The sequence below is a fragment of the Fulmarus glacialis genome, unplaced genomic scaffold (genome assembly GCF_000690835.1).
Source record: "Fulmarus glacialis isolate BGI_N327 unplaced genomic scaffold, ASM69083v1 scaffold12721, whole genome shotgun sequence".
Classification (NCBI taxonomy): Eukaryota; Metazoa; Chordata; class Aves; order Procellariiformes; family Procellariidae; genus Fulmarus; species Fulmarus glacialis.
Window position 1 is genome coordinate 29401 of NW_009193646.1, and position 18297 is coordinate 47697.

At 40.7% G+C, this 18297-nt stretch overlaps 2 protein-coding genes across 2 annotated transcripts in view; both read left to right on the forward strand.

The window, feature by feature from the left end:
• Positions 1–2321, forward strand: part of LOC104083876 (cytosolic phospholipase A2 epsilon-like) — a 19788-nt gene extending 17467 nt beyond the window's left edge. Inside the window, exons 16-17 of the mRNA XM_009587529.1 lie at positions 1052–1232; positions 2083–2321. Of these exons, the coding sequence (XP_009585824.1) occupies positions 1052–1232; positions 2083–2321 (420 nt within the window). The remainder of the gene's footprint in view (positions 1–1051; positions 1233–2082) is intronic.
• A 6758-nt stretch (positions 2322–9079) lies between these two features.
• The window catches only part of LOC104083877 (cytosolic phospholipase A2 epsilon-like), a 32553-nt gene continuing 23335 nt past the window's right edge, over positions 9080–18297 (forward strand). Inside the window, exons 1-2 of the mRNA XM_009587530.1 lie at positions 9080–9109; positions 14587–14659. Coding sequence (XP_009585825.1) covers positions 9080–9109; positions 14587–14659 — 103 coding nt within the window. The remainder of the gene's footprint in view (positions 9110–14586; positions 14660–18297) is intronic.

An 18297-nucleotide genomic window follows, 5' to 3' on the forward strand; every position in this document is an offset into this window, starting at 1 on the left:
CCCCGAAAATGGTCTGGTTTTTGTTAAGTTAAACGATCATATCAGTGATACTATTCAACACTGTGACCATAATGTCACTGTCTTTAGCGGGGCTATTTTCAGTAGCTTTCTGGGACACACACATGGATACAGACACATAGAAGATAACCTATTCTGTGTATCTGTGCAGATTTGTCATTGTTGTACCAAGTTCCTCAATAGTTAGTTAAATAACTTTTACAATGTAATTAGTTAATACATAATTTTGCTGTTTTTGAATGAAAATTTGGAGTTTTTCTTTTATGTTTGACTCCTGGTGTTTGCATAAGTTTCAGTCAGGTTTTTGTTTTGCTGTGTTTGAAGAAACGTTGAGGAGCATATATGATAGGATATATTTAGGACGAGAGGAAATGGCCTCAAGTTGCGCCAAGGGAGGTTTAGACTGGACATTAGGAAAAACTTCTTTACTGCAAGAGTGGTCAAGCCTTGGAACAGGCTGCCCAGGGAAGTGGTGGAGTCACCATCCCTGGAAGTATTTAAAAGACGTGTAGATGAGGCGCTTAGGGACATGGTTTAGTGGGCATGGTGGTGTTGGGTTGACGGTTGGACTTGATGATCTTAGAGGTCTTTTCCAACCTTAATGATTCTATGATTCTATGATTGAAATTAATGTAATTTATTTGTAGGAGGACATGAAGACATGGATTGTTAGATGCACTGAAGGCAAACGCTCAAGAACCTGTGATCTGAGATACCACGTGTAATTAAAATTTCCTGGTCCAAATCCTCTACTGTGCCCACTAAATCACAAAAATGATCTGCATTTCATATAAATTTCAGAAAACAGTAATCGTGCTTTAAAAATGTAGAGTGTTAGCAAATGAACCAAATTACTATTGCCCAGGATATATTAAAATCAAGAGGGTATGCTTGTTCCAGTGCATAGTTAGACTTATTTGTAAACATATAAATCAATCACAGATTGCCTAGTGCAGCAAAATATCAGTTATGGGGCTTGGTAGCCTTATTTCAACCTCTCTTTGTGTTGCAACTCTCCTCTTTGTTAAACCAGCCGCTGGACCTATTCTCAGAGTACTGTTTGGAGCATGGGATCCCATTCCCCAGCACGGAGCTGAGCCAGGAAGACCGGGAACACCTGAAGGAGTGCTATGTGTTTGAGGACAGCTTAGAGGCACCAATCTTGGCCTATTTCCCACTGGTGTGTGATACCTTCCAAAAATACAAGGCACCGAGTAAGTTAACAGCATTAATCAATCGTTTTTTGAGGCTGTCACATCCAGTTTATCCACTGAATTTGTGCCTCTTCTGAAACAAACTTCTTGGTTGGCTAAGTTATCATATTCCCAGTCCTGTTGTGATGGATATAGTGTTGGCCAACTAATCACGGTTGAACTGAAGAGTTTCAAAATTAAAGGCATGAATAGCTGCAGCTTGAGGCAAAACCCCTTATCTGGCATCTGGGACAGTTTGTGTTCCTTTGATAATAAAGGACAGGAGGGAGCTACTAAGTTATATCCACTGGTAGCTAATGCTGTCACGTAACAGTTTTGTAATAAGATACTACATTTACTTTGTTAACAAAGCTAGAATCCTCTCGTTGCTTTGTTTACATGAAAAAAAATTGAGAATAGAAAGTGCTGAAAACATATAATGAAGCAAAAGATTTGCCAGGGTAACAAGCTGCTTTGATATCTGTCGTTTTTGAAAAGTTGCCAGATTATTTTCTTTAGTTCAGCAATAGAATAAATAGTGATTTGTTTGCTTCACCAGAAAAACTACTTGGCAAATTCAGTTTCAGTTTACAAATACTTTTGCATGCATCAACTCCAGTTTTCTTGTTGCTGATTTAGTGTGATCCAGGAAACTTTCCTCAAAAACTGAACAAATATCCATGTACCAGCTTATTGAAAAAGACCTCATGTAGTTCATCTTATTTGTCCTGCTGCTTGTGCTTAAAATCCTCCCGTTTTCCTGACAGAATTCAGTTTCTTGTGGCTGTTACTGTGTATTTTGCATTGCCTGGTGGGAGTCTTCCACCTCAGTAACGTTGCTGTGTTGAACTTTGCTATGTTCTTACTTCAGATGTGGAGCGCAGTCCCTCAGAGATGGAGCAGGGAAGAGTGGATGTGTCCAACTCTATTGCTCCCTATGGCACTGGTCTGCTTACATATACTGAAGAGAATTTCAACAAGTTGCTGAACCTGTGCAGCTACAACGTCCTGAATAATAAACATTTAATTCTTCAGGCTTTGCGAACTGCAGTGGAACGAAAGAAGAGATTTAAAAACTCTTTGTCACCTCAGTCGTCTAAACTCTCTTAAAGTATATTTGGACAAATCTCATCAGAAGGAGATATACGAGTGTTGATAATGGACTAATAAATATTCAGGGAACTGAATCCATACAGAATGAACATCCATGTTAGCTTGTTAAAAAAGAAAATTATGTATTTTATTCAGTACTGTGTGTGAGGACTAATGCTGGTTCTGGCATTAAAGTCACTGGCGAATCATGATTACTTTTAAAAACTCTTCACTGTTTTAGGGAATGGAAAGGCAGTTATAGAGCTATAGGGTGTACTTGGATATACAGCCATATAAGAATGAGATTTCAACCTCACAAAAGTCTGTGGCAGATTTGGATGCAAATCTTGGTGGTATGTGGTCTTTGAACCAGAGACCAAAGCAAAGATCAAGCAAAGCCTTGCCTTGTTCACGGATCCCTACTTGTGACAGTAAGGAGTAAACCAGATACCAAAAATGTTTGCACCAGGGAAAGGAAGGCTGATAATTGAAGAATGGAACTGCACATGATGTCTTCTATTTTCTCAGTATCCATCTGTTAGGATGGCAGAAGTCTAACCTTCAGTGAATTTACCTGCTTGGCTGTCATTGCACTGAGTCTACGTTTTTTGATGGACTCCCCCAGAGTGATCAACATACAACAGCCTGATTTTTCTGCTAACTGTCTGATAAAAATCATCTGACTGCATCCGCTTTTGCTGAACTTCTCCCTGAACTATTACCTACCAAGTAGATTTTGAAGCTGAGGGATAGCAGTTAAGGTTTCAAATCCTACACTCAGTGGGTTTGGAAAAACAGTTTTAACAGCCTCGCCTTTGGCCATAACCATGTCTTCATTTATTAATCTGCTGCGAGCTCACAGATGTTTCTGATGGCAACAAAATTTGCGATACCAACTCCTTTGGCTTCTGCAATGTTACGATGGTCAGTATGTAGCTACTGCTACAGTTTTATTCCCACTGCCATCCAAAACACAGACAGGGGACTGTTGACAAGATTTTCATACTCGTTTTAGATAAATGCTTGTTTAAGAAAATATATTTAATTGTTAGATCTTATTTTCTCTGTATATAACAATATACATACAGTGTAATAGCTACCATTCAAATACTAAGTACCCATGCATAATCTTATTAAAAATAAGAGTCTTATAGATGCAATCATTGAAGTGTTTTTTTTTTTTAATTAAGTTCTATGGACTTAGCTCAGCTAGTGAGTTGATCTGGGAAAAAATGCTTCTTGCTTCTGATACCGAGAAATCAAATATTGAAGGAACAAAGGCACTCATGAGCTTGCTAATGACCTTTGAGGAAGGATGAAAGAAAAGCTGCCACTTCAACAGTGGAAGATGAAAAATGGAAGGAAACTCTGCTTTTAAGAGGTCAGATGGATGATAATGAGAGGTTTACAAGTCCAATTACTGGTATTTGCAAATGCCAGCGTATTTATTCAGTAACACAGAGTGAAATACTTGGCTAGCACTGTATATGTGTCTATATTGTCATCAGTCTTTTCTGTTCCCCTTTGCAGTCATCTCATTCATTACACTGGTGTGGATAATTTGATATTATGTCTCACCAGTAAGACAGCAATAGCTTTCTGTGAGCAAAGAAGAAAATGAAGATGTCACTCTGACAGCTCAGTTGTGTTCATAAGTTTATTTTTAAACAATAATGAGATGGGGTTTTAAAAATTTGATTAAATTTTTTTGCAAAGTATCTTTTAAGTATTTTAAAGATTCATTTTTACGGTTCCAGGGAGATGTAAGAGAGGCAGTGCAGTTTGTGCCTGTGTATTCCACCAACTGGTTTTTTGGTGGTTGCAACACTTGGCACTGGGCCTTCAGCTTTACTCACCCAAGGTGTGGTGGTGATGTGTGTTTTTGGCAGCAGATCCAGAAAATTAGGATGGCTTAGAATGAGCTGAGGAAAGGGAGTCCATTTTAAGAAATCTGGACTTGTTGAGCAAGCCACTGAAAAACCTTAGGCTGCCCAAATTGTCTAGCTTAGCAGCTCGATATTTTGACTTGAAGGAAAGTCAGACGAATGCTGGTGTTCGAGTTGGTACGTGGCTCCAAGGATCTGACACTGCATGAGGCTAACGCTTTCCCTGGGCTTGCCAGGCTTGGTGGTCTTACCTTGGTGGCTTGTGAGTTTTCTCCACGATGGACTCATTTCGTTTCTTGTCTGGGGAAGGAAAGGCTTCTTTTTCTGTCCTGCTAAAACCTGTTCACGTTGTTCGCATTGCAGCAATACCTCAGAATCCTGCCTGTGACGTGATGGTGAAAAGCAGTGTAAAAGGACAGGGGAAGAGATGTTTGTTCGAGCTATTAATCAAAAATAACAAAGGAGAGCTGTTCAGTATTACTGGTGCTATTTTTTAAGGAAGGACCTGAGGCTCAGTGACATATAGGCTGGATTTTTCAAAGTGATTCAGCATTGGCATAATTGTTCTATGTAAGATCCAGGTAGGTCAACAACAATTTCTTTTTTTGAAAACACCCATTTGTGACCTGTCACACAAGCTCTGCTAAATGTAATGGCACGATCCTGTAAGCAATTAGCTGTGAATCTTTATAGTCTCTGTTAGGACTCAAACATCTCTCAGGCTGACTGTAGATGAAGTTACCCCCTTAATTAGCTGGTGACATGAGGTGACTTCCTGATATTCTTGAGAATTGGTTCAGATTCAAATTGGCTCTAGATTTCCCTGTAAAGGTCCTGGGCTATGTGTCTTGCCACGTTTATGCCGAAGGAATTACTGGCTAATTAGCTGACACAGGCTGGTGCTGGTATTCCTCACGCCTGTGGTCTGATGGGGTTAGGGAAGAGAAGAAGCTGCTTGAGCAGTGTCTGAAGTGTTGAATGAACCTGGAAAGGTCAGGCGACCTCAGGCTGTTTCTGCAAAGGTAGAGAGAGATGCTGCTGGATGCTCAGATCTACAGAGCACAGGGAGAGGCAGAGATAAAGGTTGTGAGCTACTGCCTTTTGAGATAAGGATTGGATCTGAAATTCTGTTGCAACAAAACTGAAGGCAGGGTTTCATATATTGGGAATATATGTGGGGCTGGGCCAATGCTTTACTGATGATTTTTGGATGGCAAAACCGCCCAATCGCTTCAGGTGAGTGAGTAGGAGGAGCGAGGTTTTATCTCTCCAAAACATATCAAAGGCATGTGGAATTGTTTTAATCAAGTTTCTCAATAGTCTTTTCAAGGCAGAAGTCCTCCTTCATATATGTCATAATCAGAAAAATGCCTTAAGTAAAAATATAATCCCCCCCACCCTGATCAGCTAGTGTGATCTCTCTCTCCAGTCTGATTTTGCACTTTTCATTCTCAGGAATTTAAATTCAGATTCAGATTGAAGGTCTCTCCTGCTTACAAATGGATGATATAAAAAATTTCAGACTTTTTTCTCTAACTTGTGCCCTCTGACCTCTTCTCCAAGAATGCTTTCTCAGGAAGTCCTTTTTTGCCTCTTACGTGATTTTTTTTTTTTTTTTTTTTTTGTCCTTATGTGATACAAAACATCACGAATGTTGTAGAGTACTGAGGGACAGGTATATTGAAGGTGTGGTATGTACAAACATGAAAATAAAACTAATGTGAAAGTTAAATTTTTTAATTTTTTTTTTTTTTTAATGCCAGACAATTGCTTTAAATTAGTGGCAGGCCAAAAAGTGTCTAGCCAAAGCTGAATTTTTCAGAGACTGAATTCTGATACCACGGCGAAGGAAGTGACGCTTTTCATCCATGGTAAATCTTCTTGTGTGCAGAGATTATTGAGCTTAGGTCTATTGTCTAACTGGAATTTGACTTGGACTGCTTGCTCTCTTGTTTGATTGGCAGGATGAGGTCTGTGTAGGTTTTGTAGCTTACGGAATCATTTAAAAAAAAAAAAAGGAAAAAGGAAAACAAACTGAAAGGCTAGAACCAGGGAAAATCCCCGACTATAGATCTGACACTATATTTTTTTATTTGTTAATTTGCTTTATTTGTTAATTTTGAGTATTTCTTTTCTAATGTGACGTCTGGCTATCATTTTGTAACACCTCTAGCATGTTTTTGGATATTTACTCTTCTTGTTATGTTCAGGGTGTTCAAATGATGACCAACTCCCCTTGTCATCCCAAAGGTGGTACAAGGATACTTTTCTCTTGCAATAATATGAAATCCCCCATTAGTCATACATTTCTGTAGTCCTGATTATCAGAAGGTGACAAAGTGGTATATAAGGTAATTGTGGGATATTGGATGTATCTCATTTATGGGTCTTAAAAACGATGTGGGTAAGAGAACGTAATGTCAGGGAGTTTTGTATTGGCTGTGAAACAGCTGGGATGGTATAAATGCATATAGGTATATATATCTGCTGAGAAACTTGGGGAAGTTGAGCTGGATAATCTGCCCTCTTTCCTTTGATAGAGGATGTTTTACAGACATTTTTAATTAAAGCGGATTCCTACTTCAAATTTTAATATGGGAATTTTTCCAGGGAAACATTCTTCTTTCAAAAGCTTGAAAGACTAGTTTTGCGAGGGCGCAAGTAAGTGATTCTGAGCTGTGACTGCTCCACCTAAATTTATTCATAAGTATTTAACACAGATATAAAGTAATAGAGACAGAAGTTAAGGGAGATATTTTCTCTTTGGGGTAGAGATGCTCATGTCCATTGGAAATATCTTTTGGATGTTCTTTCAAGGAGCATTTCAGATGCTGCAGGTTCATATTTATGAGCCATTTTCCTTTGATGCCATATCAATTGAGAAGGCTATGCAAAGTGTGACTATGGAGCGAGCAGCAGGCTATTAAATGCTTTAGATGGAAACCACCAGATAGTACCACTGCGCATTTTGGATAAGACCTTCTGAACAGTCATCACATATGCATCACACAGACATCAACATAGAAGGAAGCGACATGTGTGTAAAAAGAGGATTTTACTCTAGTGACGTTCCTTGGACAAGATCCCTTTGAAGTAAGCTGAGGATGGGTGAACTGCCGTGCTCCCTGGGCCCACGCAGGAGAGCACAACCCTCTCTCCTGCCTCACCCTTCCACCCGCAAGTTTCACCTACTGCTTATAGCTCCTCTCTTCCCTCTCATTGCATTTAAAATCAAACTGCAAGATTTCTGGTCGTGGATTCACTTTTTTTCTGGATACACGCTAAATATCCAGGCAAAGAATACTGAGCACATGGCAAGGTCACTTGTAGCACAGAGATGCCCAAATTAGCTTCAGGGGAGCACGGGTCCTGCAGTCACTTAGTTGTGGCACTGCAATGGGGTCACTTACCTTGCTGAACTGCGCGCTGCCACTGGAAGACTGCTACAGGTATTTGAGTTCATGGTTTGGAAAGAAGCTGTTGAGATCTCTCTCGGCTACCCTGCAGTATGACGGTGGCAGTGTAGAGATACTCTGGGAGCTGTGATTTAGTCACAAGTGCTTTGCTTGGGGGTTAGAGTTGTTCCATAAATGCGAAACTTTTTATTAGCAGTAGTATTTTCAAGAAAGCAATCCCTGGGCAGAAAGGGGCTTCAGTGTTCCCCCCAAACATCACAGTAGGTAGAAAAGAAATCGCTCCTCATTCTGCTGACTCAGTTGGGGTGCTCTAATAGGCTGCAGGAAGCAGGGAGGGGACTGCCTAATGACTCGAAATAATAAAGGGGTGGGGCGGGAGAGCCTCGTCATAAAATCCCTATTCCTCCACCCCTAATCTGCATGAGGAGTTCCTGCCAGCTGTACGACTTGGTATCCTCTAACGTTGGACTTACATGCAACTGGGACTGCAATGGGATCAAATTTAAGTTCAAATGAGGTAAGCAAAAGAAGCCGATAGCAAGCATAAAGTGGCTAAAATTGTCTGATATTCCGGTTAAGTTGATCACAGAGGAGAACAAGCTGTTAGAGGTGTACAGGCAATCCACGGAAAGCAAGTTTGCTGTTCCTCAGATCTCGTGGTTGCAAGGATGGTTTTCCTAGTCTAGCCTTTTACAGAACCTTGTGGCATGTCTGCATTTTCAAGCTATGTTTTAAGGCTAATAATATTACTTATTGTGCTTCCTTAAAAAAAAAGCTTCATGTCAAGGAAATAAGAAGCTGGCACAGAGTTGTGATGGGTTTGGTGGTCGGTAAAACACCTAATGAGTGTTGCTAATGAGCATAGCTCTAAGTATGGCTTTGAATGTGAGATGTTTTAAAATGTCAGCCTAAAACAAGAGTTTAACATGTAGCTTAGTTTTCTTAACTTTGCCTTGTGTTGTTTTTCCTAGACTTTTACGGGCACCTCAGCACCAGCGGTGAGAACGGTAGGTAGTAATTAGCTGGCCCTTCATTAAATGCTGTCCAGTGCTGAATGTAGAGCACCAGAAAAAATGTTAGGAATTCAATGGCTCGGGGGAAAGCTGTACTGCACTATTTACTGAACACTGAAAAGCTGAGCTGTGGCTTCAACTCTGTAGATGAAATATTGCCTTGGCTTTCAGTAAACTCCAAATAGTCCGGCCTCTGTTGGTGTCTGATGCTTATGATGCTGAGTAGGTGTTGCACTGTATCTGGGCTGGTTTGTACTTCACCTCTATTAATTTTTTAATTCCTCCCGTTTTTTGTGGTTTGATTTCTTTGGATGAAACACCCCCTTGTCTTATACGTTATTCCTTCATAAGAAGACTCCGTTTAAGCGGGTCTTGCAGTTGTTCTTAGTGCTCTGGTATTCTTTGTAGTCTTTCTTTGTGCTGTAATGACCTGTCATAGAGCTTGCAATTCTCTGTGTAACATGGCGTTTAAAAACACTGCGTCAGAACAGGTAAAACTGTGGAATAAATGTGTTGTGTTCAGCCTCCTGACAAGCCCAATCTCATCAGCCCGGTAGGAGTGGGAGCATTGCCCAAACTTCTCTGAACGCAAAAAAAGAGCAACAAGGTGTTTTGTAAAGGCTGAACTGAGGATGAATTCTTTGCACAGGCAAATGAAAACTCCCTGGGCAATTAGCAGACATTCATGTTAACAGGTATTAGCATAAAGGAAAATATATCAGATAAGCTGCTGTGAGCCAGCGAATGGGAACAGCGGCGGTGGCGACAGGATGGGGCTGTCTTCAGACACTTGCAATGGGTTTGGGGCTGCCAGTATCAGTTGCAACTCTCTGGGGATCTATAGTGGGGAAGATGGGCTCTTGCCCCTGCGTCAGTGATGTGGGGATTTCCCAGCCTGGTTTGTTTTGGGCTTTGGGTCCACGTGGGGGTGATACAGAGATTCTCCCAAATGATGGTAGATTTGGTCTGCGTCATGAAGGTTTGCTGTTATTGATAGTATCTGATGCCTGACTGTGTCCGAAAGCCACTCGCCTTCTCTGTTCAAAGTGAAATGCTGTGGTAAAGGAAAGACTTTGCAGAGTTTCTTCAAAAAGCAGCTTTTAAAATGATGTTTAGGCGTCTGTATATAGTCTCACAGCCCTAAGGAAGAGGACCATAAAAATAGTTACCTTTAGTCCTGTAAACTTAGCTGTGTTTAGAGGATCAAGCTGTGGTGTTTTTTTTATCCTTAGTACTTTTTACATTATTAGTAGGTGTCTAGTTGTGAGACCTGTGCAGTTCAGTGGCTTTAGATTGTGCCTCTTGTCTTTAGGGTATTTAGGGTGGCAGAGTGACCTGAATAGAGTACACACAATTTAGAGTAGGACCCAGAACCCCTTCTTTCCGCCCTGACTTTTCGAGGCTCACAGAGGCAAAAATCAGGAAGCACCTGAGCTTTTTTTTTCTCTTTTGCCATGAAAGTTGGTATTTATGATGATAAATATATAAGCATAGTATATCTGAGTTGTTTTTTGTTACTCAATGGTTTTGTTGAGGAAACCAGCTTTCATTGTCAGAGTCAGTTTCGGGGCAACCCATGGGATATGGGATATGTGTGATTGAAACTTGAGTGGCCGTTTAAACTGAAGTGAATATGTAAAATATTTGGTGAGAAAATGTTGGTAGTGCCCTTAAGCTGATAGGCAAAAAGGTAATACTTTTTTTTAGATCACTCAAATTACTGTATCATATTAAAATAATATAGGCTAGTGTGGTCTTGAGAAAAAGCCATGTTGAACTGTGGAAATGCTTGACTTGGTTTCTCTTCTAAGATTTGGATTTATTCTAACATGCAAGTCCAGCTGCGGAGCTGCAAACAGGAAGAGAAGAAAAATCACATGAAAACAGCAGTCTGAAGGCACACAAGTTTTACATAGCTCTTGGAAAGAAACAGGCCTTGAGTCGCTGTTGCTCCACTTGTTTTTATTCTGGAACAATCCCAGTGACTTCTAGTGACTTAGACCCAGCTAATGGGATATTTTAAAATGGGCGAAATAAATACAAAACATGCAGTACAAGGAAAAGTGTTTCTTATGCATTTGACGACCTTGCCTGAGGGGGTAGACATAGTGACGTAATGAAATCCTGCCTGCCCTTGAGGCTCCAAAACTCTTTGAAGTTAAAAGGTGCCACATACCTGACCCAGGTCAGAAGCAAGGCAATGATCTGTGTTTTAAAGTCCTGCCACTCTTTCTGACAGGGCTGAGCGTTTTCTTTGTTGGTCTTCATAGTTTTTAAAGCAGTGGTGAGATTTCTATTCCTTTTTGAAGAGAAAGCTAAGGGAAGAGTGCTCTGCTCCAAAGAGAACTGACATGCTGTTTTACTTTGATAATTGCCTTTTCTCTTGATGTAACTTGGGAATGTTGTATGTACTTCACTCCTCAAGAAAAAAAATTCTATAAAAGGCTTTTGTAGAAGTATAAGCTTGGAATTTTACTGAAACAGCAGTTTTAGAGCCCAGTTATGTGACTCTTACTCATATGGATGAACACTAGCGTATGTGAACAGTCCCACTGACTTCCCTGGGACGAGATATGTAAGGATTGCACAAGTGTGCCACAGGACTTAATTGAACTTTTATCTGACGTAGGATAGTGTGACCAAGTCCTGTGTTTGCAATCTCACGTATTTAAGTAGTTTCAACAGTGATTATTAAAATGCCTGGCTTGTGTTTCCGGTTTATGAGGTAACAATCATGTCTCAGACGAAATAAATACAGAAGCTGAAAGTCGAAGTGTGTGTAATAACTGACCTCGGAGGCTTCTGGCCTCAGAACTTACCCAGCCTGCGATACCGTCATCATCACATTAAAGGGAAAGATGTGGAAGCCATTACCTGTTACTGGCAGATTATCCAGTTTAAGATATGCCCCTCAGTAGTTTTTCTGTGTGACTTTGAGTAAGTCGCTGACAGATAAACTTGACAAAGCATTCAGGCACCTAAAAGTTAGGTCTGACTTCCAAGTCACTAGTATGGGAATGAACTCTACATCCCAGAGTGAAGCACTGAGGATTGGTTCGGTGTGTTTGGAGAGTTAGATAGACCAGAATGGGAACTGTAACAGCTGAGCAGGGAACTGCATAAATAAGTACACCCAGCTAACAGGGACAGAAACACCCTTCTTAGATCCTATCTCTGTGTGCCACTTAGGGCTGCAGGGAGATACCACTATCCACTTGAGATGCACCAAGTAGAGGTTGAGATAAGAACCGAACAAAGTTTATTCCTTTAAAATCGTGTCCAGCCTAGTGGTTATAGCACTTCCCTGGGATGGGGAATTTCTGCTCAAGTCCATTCTTCTGTATTCAAGGGATGCAAGCCCCATCCTTCCTGGGTAAAGAGATGCTCCACCTTTTCTGCTGAAATAGCACTGCTGAGAACAAAAACATTTAGGATTTATTGGGTGGGAAAGCAGGGACCAAGCATAAATGTAGCAAACATGTCAGTAGATTTGGCAAGGATAGACAAGCCTTGGCTGTTGATCCCTGTGCCTAGGAGTGCTTCTGTGTTTTACCCAGTTCTATTTAATGCATATAGAAAAGCAGTTCTGGCAGTTCAACTATACAGTCTGGGCATGATGTCTTTTGGTTGCTTTTGATTGGAGACTGTAATTTTTTTTTTTTTCCCCCAAAAAAGAACTAGTTTTTTTCTTTCAAGGTGTGTCTGTCCAAGTTCTCCTTTGTGGCCATGTTTGGGATAATGGAGCAGGCAGAGGTGTGATATACTCTGAGACAGCTTAAATGTCCCACAGCGGACAATTCAAGCACTCGCAAACTGTGCACCATAAAACTGCACCCTGTGCTAGAGCCTGGCCAGGTGAAGATAATGTAGAACAAATGTGCCCATATCAGTGACTGCTCCGACCCTCCTGCTGCTGTCTCACTGACCTTCAACTCTGCATCTTCAGGCCCCTTGCCGACCCAAAGGGAAGTGCAAGGGGGTATGCTGGGAATTACCCAGGCTGTTCTTCATCTCTGCTGCATTTTCAGAGGTGCTGAGGTTTTTGTTGGTGAGGACAAGGACCTGCTTCATTACATTATGCTAGTGTCCAATGTCACGTCATGGTCCCAGTTGCTTAACACTTTGTCAAAGCATTGTGAAATACTTCAGGATAAGCCTTGTGCTACAGCTGGAAAGACAAATGGTCCGGCAAAATGCTTAGCATGTATGAAGGGAATAGTAGCAAGGTACTTTTTATCAGTTAACATCAGTACATGGTTTTTACTTTTGCTGCTTAAAATTAATACAGGCACTTCAGATGCAAAGTAATAAAACCCATGTGTTTGTGTTAGGACACGGTATTAACTTTACTAGGCTATGCTATGTCTATGAATGCAGGAGCAAGAGGGTTTATGGATAGAGTTAATATCTGTTCTTACAAACTGGTATAGATAGAAAGATTAGACGAGTGTGGCCAGCAGGAGGAGGGAGGTGATCGTGCCCCTGTACTCGGCCCTGCTGAGGCCGCACCTCGAATACTGTGTTCAGTTTTGGGCCCCTCACTACAAGAAGGACATTGAGGTGCTGGAGCATGTCCAGAGAAGGGCAACGAAGCTGGTGAAGGGTCTAGAGGACAAGTCTTATGAGGAGCGGCTGAGGGAACTGGGGCTGTTTAGCCTGGAGAAGAGGAGGCTGAGGGGAGACCTCATCGCTCTCTACAACTACCTGAAAGGAGGTTGTAGCGAGGTGGGGGTTGGTCTCTTCTCCCAAGTAACAAGTAATAGGACGAGAGGAAATGGCCTCAAGTTGCGCCAAGGGAGGTTTACATTGGATATTAGGAAAAACTTCTTTACTGCAATAGTGGTCAGGCCTTGGAACAGGCTGCCCAGGGGAGTGGGGGGGTCACCATACCTGGAAGTATTTAAAAGACGTGTAGATGAGGCGCTTGGGGACATGGTTTAGTGGGCATGGTGTTGAGTTCATGGTTGGACTCGATCTTGGAGGTCTTTTCCAACCTTAATGATTCTATGATTCTCTTCTAAGTTTTTAGGCACAAAACACCTGATTCTGTTCTAAAACAGAATCACTAGATTCAAAGCTAAATACCAATTTTAAGCAAGTGTTGAGAGAAATGATATCTGTATGTACATTGGTTTTAACAGGAAAGATAGTACCTATGAAACAGAAGAGATGTTAGTGTGCGAGAGGAGAGAAAGATGTTAAGCAGTTATCTCCAAGGTGGAATGGGGAGTTAAGTTATAGCCTGAGGAATATGAAGACATGTTAGTATGAGCCATGGAAGTTATGAGGTATTACAGAATTTATATCTCTGAGCCCAAGGTGTCCGAGATCTAGTGGAGTTATGAGTTAAGTCCCAAGGTCATCTCCCAAAAGAGTTTTGTAGCTTTATGCTGGGGATCAGGGTGAAGATCAGAGATGGATCAGTCTCTTCATGAGAAGTATTTCGTCACTGTCAGCTGCATTTCTGGCCTTTTAGACTCTGCGTAGGAGCTTGTGCTGGTGCAGGAGCTTGTGCTGGTGCATGGTGGTCGCTTAGCTCTACTTGCACAGCTGCTGTGCCAGTGTTTGGTGTCCCAGAGACAGTCCGTTCTGTTGCAGGCAGTGGTGTGTAAGTGGCGAGGACACCCATGCATGTGCTGTAGGGGTGTTTATTGTGATAATAATGGAGCGGGGTTAGAAAGAAGTGATCTTTATCAAATCAAACTCTCAGCACCTATTCTCAACTCATATGTGGTTTTGAAATCTGTTGCTTCTATTTCAGACCTGAAAAGGGTTCTGTGCCAAAAATTTGTGTATTTTTTCCCAACTGCTCCAGTTGGTTTGATAAATGATATTGGCTCAACCTTAAAAACCTTGGTTTATCTACATCCTTAGAGCTTTAGGGTTACAGTAGTCTGTGACTATAGACTATAACATTAATCTCAATGTTGTCTTTTTTTCTTTTTTCTTTTTTTGAATTGTCATGCAGAGACCAGTATCTCCTTTCAACTTGCTTACTGTAAAAATACTAAGGGTGAGGAATGTCCGGAAGGCAGATTTGCGTGAGTACTGCTGCTATTGTTGGATGTTTCTTATAATTCTTTAAAGTAAAGAATATATTTGGTCAATGTTATTGTTCTTAAATTGTGTAGGAATAAAAAGATATGTTGCTGGAAGTTTGCAAGAATTATTTTTATTGTGATACTGAAGTGTTGCTTTCTGCTCTTAAGTGTAAAGAAGCTAACTCAAGCAAGGTGATGCATTTGATGTATGTATGATGTATGAGATGTATTTCCTACCCTTGTGACATCAGACTTACCTGCTGATCAGAAGGCTGCTCTTTAAATGGTGAAAATTCTTGTACTTTTGAGTAAGAAACCTGAGTATTCCCTACAGAATTTCTGGACAGAAGAAAGGAGAGGGCTGGTGATGCAAATGTAAAATCAGCAGTAGGAGGAAAGACTATGAAAATAACAGAAGTACAAGCCAAAAACGTTCTATTACTTCTGCAGAATTTATAAATAGCAAGAAGAGATGATAAAATCCACTGTGTCTGGGAATTTATTTAACCTAAAGAAAGAAGCAATTTAAAAGTCAGAAAAAATTAAACAGAGCACTACTGGGAGAGTTTTAAAGGAGTTTAAGTGAGGCAAAGTGAGAAAAGGATATCTAGAATAGAGACTACAAGAGAAAAATGTCATAGCCAGATTACAGAACAAGAGTTAATAGTGACAAGAGACCAAGACAGAAGAAATCTCTCCGGTAGGGAAGTCTACTGAGTCTGGTGATATCCAACTGTGGAAGCCCTGTAATGATTCACCTTCTCTGCCTCTGCAGACTAGTGGGCATCAGCTCGTTGAACCAGTGTGGCACCAAATACAAAATGAAAATCCTCAGTGGAAGAGTGAGACTTGCAATAGGTGGAAAGAACCATTTGTTCACCGTCCAGATGTGACACTGACTCACCCAGGGGAGGGACTGGTTTAATTCTGAATTCTAAAATTTTCAATTCATTGAGGAGCTTCCTCACAGCTTCTGTTCCACCGATGTGGGTCCTCAATGGTCCTCCACTCTCCTGGGTGCACTGGGGCTTGTTCAGGTGCCTTTCAAAATACAGTTATGCCACTGAGTCACTTTCGTGGGGAAATTTGAATGGTGACACGTCTGTGTAAAGAAGTTGGAAAGGCGTGAAAGAAAAAGGCAAAATAAAGACAAATGGAATAAGAAAATTCAAATTGAAAGACGACAAGAATAAATTGGGAAGATGTAAAACAAAGAGGAAAAGCCCACAATATGTTCACCAAAATCTTGCTGAACATCACTCAAAATTAAATTTCTTTTGGCACACTCAGAATTTTGTGCAGCACATCATAGTTTCTAAGGAAACCAGCTGCAAATTTTAGTTAATCTGCTATGTAGTTTGAGATTTCAGCTAATGTAATGGGTCAAGAGTAGAGGGAAAACTATCTTCTTATCTGAGGTTGGATTTGGTGGTTTCTGGCAGGAAGAATGTGGTTGGAACACATGGCAGTTGTGCTTAACAACAGTATTTTTGAATGAATGATTGCTATCAGGGAACAAATCTCTGCTGCACTCACTTGTGGTATTCTGGGTTACTCCTGCATCTTCCGCAATGTAATACTACTGTGCTTATTTATCTTTTTCCTTTTATTTTTCAGCTTTAAAAAATCTGCTATGATTTCCTGAATGCTTTGTTTACTGTTTATGTCTTAATATTTTTTACTCTGGAAATGACAGATGATCAAACTATTTTGTGATATTTACTGTGTCATTTTGAAAAAGGGATTTGGTTCATTAGACAAAGTGAGAGCACCTTGTAAGATGTAAAGTTCTGGGTCTCTTAGAGATTGAAGACCTATTTTAATGTGCAGAAACACACACTTCGTGGGTTTATAGTTGTATGCACTGACTTTTTATTTAACAAAACCCAGATGTTCAAATGCCTAAGTGGTGGTTTGCATCAACCAAATATGTGACCTGACCAGGCAGTCACTGCAATTGCATCTGCAAATCTGCGTGCACAATTGCGCGCGCATTTGTGTACTCCAGCAGGTCGCCTGCTTATGCTTCGATTCATTGTGGCTGTCCTTCTCAGGAATGAATTGCTCACAGTTGCTCCTTGCCACAGTGAATCGTAGAGTCTTTCTTCATGAAGCCTGTTGGCATGTCTGCCACATCATATTGCCTTACTTCCTTGTGTTCTGGTCTCAAGAACAGATGAATATCATAACTTTACCCCTTTGAGATGCCCCGAATTCAGAACTTGAGCTTCCCAAGGCTTTGTTTAAAGTGTTTCTGGCAGAGAGATTTGAAAACTCTTCAGCAAGAGTATTTTCTCAGCAGAAAATTTGTTTTCTGAGGAAACTCAAATTATTGTGGAAAAAAAATTTTTCATTTTTTTTGTCTGTAGTGAGAAGGAAGTGTCAGAGAGGCTTTACCTTTTATGAGGCCATTAAAAAGGCATTTGAGAATCCAAACGTTTCAGTTAGTTTTCCTCGAAACCTAGGTATTTTCAACTATGGGGAAGTATCCCTTTTCTACCTGTTTGTAATGGTAACAGTATGCTTCTTGTTACAATTCTGAGTTAGCATTTATTTCCTCTCCTTTAGCTTTCCTGTTTTTCTGATTAAACCTTTGGTGATTCCCATTTCAATGGTATTTTTTCGTATTTTCTTGTTGGTGAAGTGTTTGTGCTTAATTTATTGAAGTGAATCCTTCTTCTTGGTCTTTGATTCTCACATTCCTATTTACCAGTGGAAACTAAATAAGCTTTAAAAGTCTTTCTTCCTACTGTTGTTCCAGAGCAAGATAATTGTAACAGATTTAGGTATAGGCCTGGAAATCTAGACTGTGCTTTGGACCCTGACACTGATTGCATTATGGGATCTTGGGCAAGTCATTCAAGATTTCTTAGTGTACTTATTTGCTTAATCCTTACATTGCCACTGTGAAGTAATTCATCAGTGTGTCTCAAGCTCTTTGAAAATGGAAGCTCTAGCATTAATCACCACTAACTATTTACACTTTCATCTGCCTACACTTGTGCCTCTGCCGAATGTCTGATCAGTCATGCTCTTCTGAGAAGGTTAAGGGAACTTTCTGGAAACACTTTTCTTTCCACAGTCATTATCAAGGTTTTGCTGATAGTGATAGCATGGTTAACTACATGATAAAAGCACAACTTGGGAGAAATATGGTTGATAGAAAAATCTAAATCTGTAGTTGTTACTGAAAGATAAAGAGGAAATACATGAAGAAAATTGTACTTAATATGATGTAATAACACTGTTACAGGTTTTGAGCATGATGCAGGGATTGACTATGGATTGAATTATTTGACTACTTCTGACTCACAAGGTTGCTGTAAGAGCCGGATGACTGGTTGAGCATTGCTAGTGTGAAATAGGGAGGATATGTATTGCTTTATAGGTATGAGGGAAAGGCCATCGGTGCCTGTGTCAAGCTTCTGCAAGTCTCGCTCCCTGGCGGTTCTCCCTCCAAACATGGGGGTCAGAATATGGAAGGAGCTGATGTCTCTGGTGGCACGTAGGGCTTCCTTCCCCAGACTTGAGTGATGACAAGATTTTTCTAGTCTGCAGATAGAGTGGTAGGAAGGAATAGGATGAATTGTAACTTAACCCTAGTGCTGAGACTGATTTCCCCCACCCCCCCACCCCCC